The 11,785-nt window shown below is 37.0% G+C and overlaps 1 protein-coding gene across 1 annotated transcript; it reads left to right on the top strand.

Annotated features, from left to right (window-relative positions):
• The first annotated feature begins 555 nt into the window (after nt 1-555).
• LOC132167464 (uncharacterized) lies at nt 556-1,977 on the top strand. The gene is made up of 2 exons (XM_059578453.1): nt 556-1,556; nt 1,705-1,977. The coding sequence occupies exon 1, from the start codon at nt 902-904 to the stop codon at nt 1,544-1,546; it is 645 nt and encodes a 214-aa protein (XP_059434436.1). The 5' UTR covers nt 556-901; the 3' UTR covers nt 1,547-1,556; nt 1,705-1,977.
• Nucleotides 1,978-11,785: the final 9,808 nt, after the last annotated feature.

Below are 11,785 nucleotides of genomic sequence, written 5' to 3'. Positions count from 1 at the left end.
GCTTTTAGTCATTTATGAATTATGATCATGGCTTGTGTTTAATAAGTTTTGATTGTTCAATTTATGAATAGGATATAACGGATCGAAATTGGCTACAATTCCCCTGTCCGAGCAGGTGTTCGGGCACATTGGCCGTATTGGAGGCCTCTCACAATTGTAGGAATTCCCTACAATCTCAATTATGTCTACCATTAAGAAAGAGCCTGGTAAAGTTACATCTTGTGATATTGACTTGAATATATATTTATAATACAAATGACCATATTTATAAGAAAAAAAAATAGATGGAGGAAATACAAAAAAAAAAAAACATAGTCGAATCGTAAATATTTAATTACAATCACACAACTATGGTAAATAGTTCACTAAGAAAACATATTAAAACCAATGTACAAAAGTAACAACACTTGCATGGAAAATAGTCTTCAAGAGTGGTTGAAGGAAGAAATAAAGCAAACAAAATGGAATAAAAGAAAAAGTTAAAAAGCATATATTCTACCCCCCTATAAATAGCAAACCCACAAAACACAAAGAGCTCGAGAACAATATCTATCCCCTGTTGAACAAACAGAGTGAACAAAGTTCACTCTGTTTCCTCTATTTCTAATATCCCCTGTCGAACAAAACAGAGCAATATAGTTCACTCTGTTTCCTCTGTCTATCTCTATTTTCCAGTGAGGCCTTTGCTGCCTTTTAATCCTCTGTCTCAATGCTCCGAAACCTCAAATCTGCCTTATTGACTTCTCTAATGGAAGCAGTTTTTCTCTTTTCTCTGTTCAGACAAATGGTTGCACATGAAGCTTTGATGAAAACCGAACTCCCTTTCGAGTGAAAACTCCAAAAAGGAGAAAAAAAAAAACAAAGGAAAAAACATTCGGCTGTGGTGTCTTTCAAGTCCTATATGCAAATGGATTCATTCAATTTCTACAACATCAAAGTTGAGAAGGCAAACGCGAAGCTAAAGCATCGCCAGCTTCAAAAGATAGCAAACTTGTTCCGGGTAATCGAGGTATGCGTTGTTCTTCTCTTGATTTCCAGGCTTTCCATGCAACTCCCACTTGCTGTCAAGAACTCCGGCGGCTATTTCCGGAACCTGACAGTCGTCTTGGCTAGTCCTGGCTTCGTTTTTGTTGTTGGAAATGCTATAGTCATCACTCTTTTTGCAAAGTCCGGGAGAAAGACGCCGGGTTTCGATCTCTGCGAGGAGATCATCAAGAACACTGAGAAGAATCAGAAAGTTCACCCAGATGAGACAACCTGGTACCTTCACAAGCACCCCACATACGAGGTGAGTACAGTTAAGGATTACAGGAGGACTCAGAGTTATTCGCAGAGCTCAACCAACCAGGTGTGTGAGAAATCTCGCCATGTTCTTCGACATCAGCGGACAGAGATATGCAGGAATAGCAGCCGTTCTTGTGAGGAATTGGCGAAAAGTTCATATCCAGAGGATGAAATGAGCAACGAGGAGTTCCAGCGCAAGGTGGAGGCTTTCATTGCCAGGCAACAGAGGTTCAGGAGGGAAGAAGAGGACTCTGTACTTTAAATTACTAAGAGTATGATGCTTTTTTTTTTTTTTTTCCATTAAATATGACTCTCTCTGTACATTATTATGTCATATATGCAAATGGAAACTTCTCCCCTCCCCAGTTGCTTTTGTTTAATTAAAATCTTCCAGTTTCTTGTTTGAACTTTTGATCGTAGGGTGAGCGATTTGATGACGGAACATACTTTAAGGAGTGATTTGATAGTACACAAGAAAATAATCTCTCTTTGTGAATAAGATGCTTGATGGGTGCCAAAGGCAGATGGATAATGTTAATTTACAGGAGTGTTGGAGATTTGATATGCGAATAAGAGAATTTCTAAGTTCTAGAGATGATGCCATTTTTCTTCTGGATAAGAGAAAAATATGCCACAGTGGGAGGCATGAATTCTAAATTCTGTAATATGCTAATTCACATGCTTCGATGCCAAGTTTCCTATTGGTCGTATTATGCTGATATTTATATGCCAAGTTTCTGTAATATTCCATATGCTGATTTCAAAGAACAGCCGACAATGCTCAGGCCTTCTAAACACTTTACTAGATTTTTCATCTACAAAAAAGCATATTATAACATACCACTATCTTAAATCTCTTCCACCAATTTTTATTTTTATTCAACAATAAAGGCGTAGTGGACACCACATATAGACCTGCAACTAAATTTGAAGAAAAAATGAAGCATGAGAGCCAAGAAATTGTCTTGAGAACCAAAAGAGGATGAGGGGCGGGGCCGTGCAATACCTTTCTTACACGTGTCATGTGATATGGGCAACTCATGTGAGGATGGTAGACAAGATTTTCGACCAAACAGCTCTCCATGCATCGTGTGACAGCAGCCTTTTTATATCCGTGTTTCATGCTAATAGACAACAGCTCCAACTGGTGACTTTGTTTCATGTGACAGTCACAGAAGCAGCAGAAGTTTCTTCAATTTCTTTCCTTTCGTGTTGCTCATTGTAAAAGACTCTCTGCACTTTGGCTATATATATTTATATATATACACAAATGAACTACTCTGTTTTTGGTTAAGTTAACCAAACAGAGCTTCACAAAATCTTTCACAGAGAGGCCATGGAAGTAGATCAAATTCTGTGCATGAATGGAGGAGAGGGAGAAACTAGCAATCCCAGCAACTCACTCATTCAAGTTCCTCTCTCTTTCTCTCTCTCTCTTTCTATCGCATGCATACACCAAATTTGTTTTCAATGTTTTTAGTCATTTGTTTCCTTACTTTTCTTTAAGGCAAAGCCAATACTAGAAGAGAGCATTGTAGAGGTGCATCCAAGCAGCTCCCCAATTTTCGGTTTTTTGATTCCTTGTACCCTAATCTTATTTGCTTAGAAAAAACAGAGGCCTTGGAGATCATCAAGAACTCTGAGAAGAATCAAAAAGTTCACCCAGACGAGACAACCTGGTACCTTCACAAGCACACCACATACGAGGACAGTACAGTGGAGGAGTCAGAGTTACTCTCAGAGTTCAACCAACCGGGTGCGTGAGAAATCTCGCCGTGTTCTTCGACATCAGCAGACAGAGATAAGCAGGAATAGCAGCCATTCTTGTGAGGAATTGGCGAAAAGTTCATATCCTGTGATGAATTATTGATAATGGCTCAAATTGTCAATAAATGTGAAGATAATTGCTGGAAAATACCAATATTCAAGTTGGTGGGTTCAAGTCATATTTATCTATAAGAGGATAAGGTTAGTTTTAAAAGGAGTCCAAGAACAACTGGGAATTGAATTTTTGGAGAAAACTTACGTGGATAAACATGTGGGCTGCAATGTTTATCTTCGTCATAGAAAAGACTTTGTATTCATAATGGTTTCGTTTTCCCAGTAGCAATTGGATTAGAATTGTTTATCCTCTTTTTTCGTGATTAAGCCTCTATAAAAGGACATACGGTCCTTGGTTAAGTGAAGATCCGGAAAATCCAAATTATTTACAAAGTGTAGAGAGTTTTTCTTTACTGGGTATTTGAGAGGGACAGTTGAGTGGGGTGTACAAGGGGTTAAGGGCTTGGGTTTGAGATATTAAACTTAAGCGGTTTAGGCTTATACCATTGTACTCAATAATTCTCAATAAGGAGAGCGGATCACGCCCTGTGGACGTAGGCATATTGCCAAACCACGTAAACTCTTTGTGTACGTGTGTGATTGGTGTGTATTCTCGTGTGTTTTCTTTTCAAACTTGTCTTTCGCATAAAGGGTTGGTAGAAAATTGGTTGCCAATTAATTATCAATTTTCCCAACAATGAGCAACAAGGAGTTCCAGCACAACGTGGAGGCTTTCATTGCCAGGCAACAGAGGTTCAGGAGGGAAGAAGAGGACTCTATACTTTAAATTACTAGAGTATGATGCTTTTTTTCTTTTTCCATTAAATATGACTCTCTCTATACATTATTATGTCATATATGCAAATGGAAACTTCTCCCCAGTTGCTTTTGTTTAACTAAAATCTCCCAGTTTCTTGTTTGAACTTTTGATCAAATCACTCCTTTAAGGTATGCTCCGTTATCAAATTGCTCACCCGTTTAAACTAATGGCGTGAGCGATTTGATGACGGAACATACTTTAAGGAGTAATTTGATAGTACACAAGAAAATATCTGTGTGCCTGTGAATAAGATGCTTGATAGTTGCCAAAGGCAGATGGATAATGTTAATTTACAGGAAATGAATTGTTAATTTACAGGCAGATGGATAATGGATATAAAAAAGGAAGATCAAAGAGATGATAATGAGTGGCTGAGAAGGTTGATGCATTAATGAGAGAGATGTAGAGATGAGGCTTGAAGGTCACATGTCCTCTGAGGTTGCTCACAAGTCACCACATAAATATAAGCCATACCAAGTTGCTTACCTACTATCCAGAATCCACTCAGAATCCTAATTACACCAACTAAAGGAAACAACAGAAAGAACTTCAAGTTGACTTTAATGACCCCAAGGAGACGAGGAGGTTTGGGTACAAAGAGAGTTCCAATCTTTGAGGTTGGTTAGGGTAAGTTTGTAATTTCATAATAAACCCCACAGACTTCAACTTAAGAGAGATTAATGTTAGGACTAACTTAATAATTTTTCCAGAAGACAAAAGATATTATAGGTAGTTATGTCCCATTCATGGACTTTAACTTTACATTTGCTAACATCAAAAAAAAAAAAAAAAAAAACTTTGCATTTGCTAAGAGATAATTGTGGCTTCTAAATGAGATGATCTCGCTAACCTTTTGGCAGGTCAAGAGTGCCTCCACAATAAACCAAACTAGCCATATTAGTCGCAAAAAGCTGTTTCAAACCTTTCAATTTTACCTTTCAAACTTTTAATTTAATGTAATCTACTTCTTTCCGTTAGTTTTTGAACGTTAAAAGTGATGAAATGACCTTTATACCTCTGAATCTTTTTAAAATTTCAAATTTACCCTTAATTTCAAATTAAAAATTAAAAAAACGAGAATTAAAGGGTAATTTGATATTTTTAGTGTTTTTCGTTATGGTTTAATGGCAAAAATTGATGGAGTTGGGTTAATTGTATCAAATTGAAAGTTTAAGAGATGAAATTGAGTGTTTTTGAAATTTGGGAAGCTTTCTCAAAACACGTGGTTGTTCAGAGATTTTAAGTGACTATTAAGTACATCAAAAGAGACAAAGAGAACACAAAATAAAAAATAAAAATAAAAATAAAAGATAAGACAGCTCAACAAAGACTTCAGGACAATGATTACTAAAAAATCTGATTTACTAATCCAATTGACTATATAAAACAATTATCAATCTACAATTACTATCATAGTCAATAGTTACCACAACAAATATAAGCAAAAATATATAAGACAAAAAGATTCAGTGACAATGTGCAAACATTTTGACGAATTCTTAAGAAGTAAAGCCACTCTAAGGGTTAACCAAGTTCAAAGATATTTATTATAGAAAACTTGTGTTATAGTTTGTGTTGGGTGGTCTTGGGCCTATCTCAACCCTAAAAGCTAACTCAAGAGGTGAGGAGTTCCCTCACACTTATAAAGTGACCACCCAATGTGGGATAACTCCAACAATCTTTTCCTCACACATCAGGCCCTGGGTCGGAGCAGTGACACTCCGTTTCTCCCGTGGACTATTGGGCCGAGATTTGTTGGTAAACATGGGCTCTGATACTAGTGTTGGGTGACCTTATGCCTCTCTCAACCACAAAAGCTAGCTCAAGATGCGAGGTTTTCCCTTACACTAATAAAGTGACCACCAGTCCCTTCTACAATCGATGTGGGATAACCCCAATAATTTGTAACTCCCAAGACTTAATTCGTAACATCGGCAAACGACTTATTCACCTCCCACCTCAATAACTCCAGAATCTCTAGCCATCTTCTACAGGAAGCACCTTTACGAACAAATTTTGTCCATTACAACCCAAAACTCTAATAACTGGAGATTTTTATATGGTTTGATTGATGAAAATAAGGAGATGAACCAAATCTGTTTAGGCTCAATGGTGTTTAGAAACCTCTCTAAGAACAATGAAAAATAGTCTATAGGTCCTAAGAAAGTCTTGCCTCACGAAACTTATATAGACGGGGAGAACACTGAAGTTTTTAGACTACGTCGACAATCTGCCACAATCTCGTTCGAATGAGATTTAGGGTTTCACAATTTTCTCAAGCGGGGATCGAATAAGCTTCAAATGACACTTCAATCGAGGCATTCTAAGCTCCTCTCATTCAAATGAGACTACAATCAAGATATTCTGGAAGTGCCTTTAAGATTGACTACATTCGAATTGGATTTGTTCATGGCTGCGATTGAGGCATTCAAAAATGTTAGGGAGAGAGACACCAAATGAGTCAAACAAAAGTAAGTTCATATACATATTAGGACACCACTTTTAGCCTAAAAGCCTAAATTAATGGGTTTGGGTTCACTCGGGTATATTAATCACTCTTTTTCTTTATACTTTCTTAATGTAGGACACAAACCTCACAAGTGAATGCACAACAAGAAACTTTGTAAAAACTTGATGTACATTCTCATTTGAACGAGACCTTTAATCTCTCAATTCCAACATCGAATTCTACCAACTCAACCCTAGAATTAAACTTTATATGCACTATTTAACAAGCATATAGGTTCATATACCACATTAGGCTTGCTCCAAAATGAGCCCATATAAAAGAAAATGTAAAATATTTGACTTCAAAATGCAAGGCCTTCAACTCGTGCCCCCCACGGCCCCACTCTTTACCCTTTTAAAACCAACCCAACAACACCAACACCAACACCAACACCATCACAAACAGAGCAGCCCCAGATAAGAAAAAAAAGTATTATATTTAACCAAATAAGACAAGCTCTGAAAAAATTTATTCCGCCTCACTTAATCTCCTCAGGTCGCTCTCCCTGCAATTCATTCACACAATCCTCAGCGTGTGTCAGGTATGGTTTCAGAGCACTAGTGTGAGTCAAAATTCTAGTATTTTTGCCTTGGTTGCCGTGTTGTCTTGTAATGGAAAAGAAAGAATTTTGTTAACCCCTTCACGTGCTGCCGTATCTCACACCTACTTTGTCTCGTGGGAACAAGTTATGCTTATATTTTGAAACCCAGCCCTCTCTGTTAACGTGTAAGCAGGGTTGTCCTAGTAAAATCTTAATATATAGTTTCTGCCTACACTCATGCCATTGACCTGCTAATAATCACTGCCATCTATATTCATATATACAGAATGATGTAAAGTATTTATGAATATATACATAGGTAATACTTTAAAGTATAAAGATATAAATATATTGATTTGAAGTATTGAGAAAGCAGGCCTTGAAGCGAAGGATGGTGTTAGTTCTTGTGTTGGCTTAATTCAGTTCCAAAATGCAGATGCTACTGTTCACGGCTCAAACACTGATATAGAATACTCAGAATCCAATCTCCACCGTTCATAATGTAGATTCATGTGTTATGAACGTCCCTGCAAAATTTCAGCTCAATCGGACCACAAACGCCCATCGATCGGAGTTGTTGATGAAGACTGGACAGTCCGGGTCCGGACCTCCAGAAGCCGGGTCCGGACCCCATTTCCAGAAACTTGATTTTTCAAGCAGGGTCCGGACCTCAATTCCCCGGGTCCGGACCCCAGTTCCCGAAAGTGCATTTTATGAGGCATGTCCGGACCTCAGATCTGCAGGGTCCGGACCTGGGTGACTTATTAGGGTTATTTTCTATTTAAACACGATTTTGCTACATTTACAGTACGTATTTTATTGAGCAAATATCTGGGTGCTTAGAGAGAGAGAATTTGTTCTAGATTATTGTTGAAGAGAAAATACGTGAAGCCAAGCGGAGTTCCGGTGAAAGGAAATCTTTTAGAAGAATCGTGCCAGATGTTCTGGAAAGGGCTACTGAGGTAGAAGTCAAGTGGGTCACTTGTCGTGTGCAAGGAAGAGTCAAAGGTTTTGTTATTCTTCTTGTATTCCTTATTCTTCTATATAGTGAATTGATTTCCTGAGTTTGGCTGCCCCGGAGAGGTTTTACATTTAGAGAGTTCTCTAAATGATTTCCTCTTCGTAACCAAATTTCTGTGTTCTTGATTGCATATTTCATATCAGTATTTGGTTGATTTTTAACTGCTAAGTTAGATCTCTTTTCTGGATATTTTCTGTAAAACTCCTAGACGTGTGAGTAGGTGATAATTGGAGTCGTTTTAGAATTTTCAATTGGTATCAGAGCGGGTTCACTCTGTGAAGGATTTATTTCCTGAGTGTGATCCGAAACTCCATATCAAATGTCTCATACTGTTGCTCCTAATTCTCTTCCCGTCTTTGACGGAACAAATTATACGCTTTGGAAAATTCGTATGAGAGCATATTTTAAATCCATTAATGTTTGGCATATTGTCGAATCTGGATGGACACGTCCAGAAAAAGCAATAGCTGAATGGACAACAGAGGAAAAGAATAATGCTACTACGAATGACAAAGCTATAAATGCTATTTACATCTCTGTTTCAAATGAGGAATTTTCTAGAATTTCTAGATGTGAAATAGCTAAGGAAGCCTGGGAAACTTTAGAACTCACACATGAAGGAACTAAGGTTGTTAGAACTTCAAAAATTCAAATGTTGGTTTCTCAGTTTGAGGAGATTAGAATGCAGGAAGATGAAACTTTTGATGAATTCTATTCAAAGCTTAGTGTCATTAGAAACTCTACCATTAATTTGGGAAAGAAAATGGATGATGCTAAAGTGGTGAAAAAAATCTTAAGATCTTTGCTTGAGAGGTTTATTCCCCAAATTGCTGCTATACAACAGAGCAAGGACTTAGATACTATGAGAGTAGAAGAACTTGTAGGTTCCCTTCAGACCTTTGAGCTAATTCTTCCTAAACACAAGAACACCAAAAATATTGCTCTTAAGGCAAAAAAATGTTAAGGTTGACTCTTGTGGTTCATCTGATGAGGATTCTGGAAATGAGGAAGAAATTGCTATGTTTGCTAAGAAGTTTAGGAAATTCTTTAGAGCCAAGAAAGGAAATCTTAGAAATAGCAATTCACAATTTTCTGAAAAATCTAGAAATGAGAATGTTGAGAAAGGAAAGTCACCTAAAGGTATCAAGTGTCACGAATGTGGAGGACATGGACACATTCGTGTTGACTGTGCTAACTTGAGAAAGTCAAATGGCAAGGCATTTAATGTGACTCAAAGTGATGAGTCAGATAAGGACGATGCTGAACAGGGAGTTAATTACTTAGCATTTGGAGTTAGTTATGAGAGTGAACATGAGAATAGTGAGTGTAATTCTCAAGACAAACAAGGTGTGTCCGATAATGATTCGGAAGAAGAAGATGATTTGCAAAATGCTTATAATAATCTCTTTGTGGAATACACTAAACTGAAAAAGCTGAATAAGCAGCAATTGAAGAAACTCAATGAGGTTAATCTTGAAAATGATCAACTTTCTGTCACCTTAACTGATTCTCTTGCTACTCATAATACTTTGATGTCTGAAAATAAAATGCTAATTGCCAAAGTGAAATCCTTAGAGAATGAACTGAATGAATCAAAGAATCATTTAACAAAATTCTCTAGTGAAAAGCTAAATCAAATGCTACATAATCAGAAACATTTGTTTGATAGAACTGGATTGGGTTTTGATAAATCTGCTATTTTATCTACTAATGTTGCTTCTTCTTCAAAGATGATTTTTATGAAACCAGTGAACAAAGAAGATAGCTTGGCTGAAAAGAAGGTAATTTCTCCTTAAATTTCCAAAGGTGGAAAAGGTAAGGGAACTCTAACTGATTCCTATATGTCTAGTTCTAAGTCGAAAAGTATGCATATGTTAAGGAACCAACCTTCTCAAAGGTTTATTCCTACGTGTCATAACTGTGGTAAGTTTGGACATATTCGTCCTAAGTGTTTTCAGCTTAACAGTCATGAGCCTAAAAGAGAATATTTCCATTCTAGAAATAGTTATGAGAAATTATTCAACATGATGAGAGACGTAGTAACACGGTTAGATGTCTTGGATAAGAGTCACACAGTTGTCCCTGATGTGAAGAAAGTTTGGATCAAGAAGATTAATACCATTCACCCATTGAGGGGGAGTGGTAATGGACTCACCTAGATTAGGTGGGCACATAGACCATGCCTAGAAATTGAGCATATTGATATTTGTCTATAGCTGTTCTAGGGTAATTTTTTCTTAATTTTTGTTTGCTTTGTTTTTATTTTCTTTGATTATTTTTTATTCTTTTAGATTGTTTTAATTGTTAGATACTCAGTTTTTCATGTCTTGTGCTCAAATGAATATTTTACATATGAGTGGGGTCAATATTTCTGCAATTTACATCTATTGCTCCATATGTTTCTGATATACCTTGTTTTTCTGAAGACTGTTAAAGGAGTAAGAGTTAGTTTTTCTCATGTTCGAAATTGTGCACTTTTTGCCCCCATTAGGTTTAGATTTTTGTTATATGTTTGGAAATTTGGAGAAAACATTTTGTTTGGAAGATAGGCAGTGTAGAATCTTGCCACTTGACCAACTCGTTAGTTGAACCTAGCTCCAAAAAATTCCACCATTTTCCAAAAAAATAAAAAATAAAAAATAAAAAATAAAAAATAAAATAAGCTCAGATGATTTCATTTTGCTTCTGTCTGTCCCTAAAGAAAGAATCAGTGATCAAATCATTGCGGAAATAGATGATTACTAAAGGACATGGTAAAAGAAAATGATCAGTCTCAGGGGGAGTGTATCGGATGAGGGAATCTAGGTCCTAACATTATAAGGGTTTACTGTGGTTTGAATCAGACTGCTGGTCTTCCTTTACAAAATGTCTGCCTAGATTTACCTTTCATTGATGAAATCTTAGTTAATGGGAGTACTCACACACTACACCATCACATGAGATTTCTGATTATTGCCTACTTGACTGCATTCACAGACCAAGGTTGTGTCATGCATATGGTACATTTACGGTGTAAGTGTAGCTTGTTGATCACTCCGAATTGTTCAGATATTCATACAAGCATGCATGATCTATTGCTTATCTATACAAGTTTTTTTTTGGTGTTTTGTTTTAACAAAAAAAAAAAAAAAGGAAAGCTTTTGGATATTCATTGTGCAATACATGAGTCATTGATGTGTTATCATGTGTGTTTATTTAACTTTTAAAGGGGGAGAAACATGCTTTGCATTTCCAGTTTCCTGTTGTTAATTGAGTCATACATTGAGGGGGAGTTTTGCTGATGTTTCTTTATAATCACGCATCATTTTTTTTCTGAGTTTTATTTATGTCTTCTTGTTCCACATATGCCTTGATGTATTTTGTGAAGTGTTTCAGGAAACATGAAGACCTTTCGTCATTCTGTGACAAAAATGGGGAGTAAATATGGGGAGATGATGGGATTGGCTCGACATTTTGGTTTTGTCACTGAATTGCCAAAGGGGGAGTTTGTTAGTTCTTGTGTTGGCTTAATTCAGTTCCAAAATGCAGATGCTACTGTTCACGGCTCAAACACTGATATAGAATACTTAGAATCCAATCTCCACCGATCATAATGTAGATTCATGTGTTATGAACGTCCCTGCAAAATTTCAGCTCAATCGGACCACAAACGCCTATCGATCGGAGTTGTTGATGAAGACTGGACAGTCCGTGTCCGGACCTCCAGAAGCCGGGTCCGGACCCCATTTCCAGAAACTTGATTTTTCAAGCAGGGTCCGGACCTCAATTCCCCGGGTCCGGACCCCAGTT

The sequence above is a fragment of the Corylus avellana genome, chromosome ca1, assembly GCF_901000735.1.
Source record: "Corylus avellana chromosome ca1, CavTom2PMs-1.0".
NCBI lineage: Eukaryota > Viridiplantae > Streptophyta > Magnoliopsida > Fagales > Betulaceae > Corylus > Corylus avellana.
The sequence above is the reverse complement of the archived record's forward strand: the minus strand, read 5'-3'. Positions and strand labels throughout refer to the sequence as shown.

Bases quoted from the DNA above. Each gene is read 5' to 3' on its own strand.
- LOC132167464 (XM_059578453.1), top strand. From the start codon at position 902: ATGCAAATGGATTCATTCAATTTCTACAACATCAAAGTTGAGAAGGCA.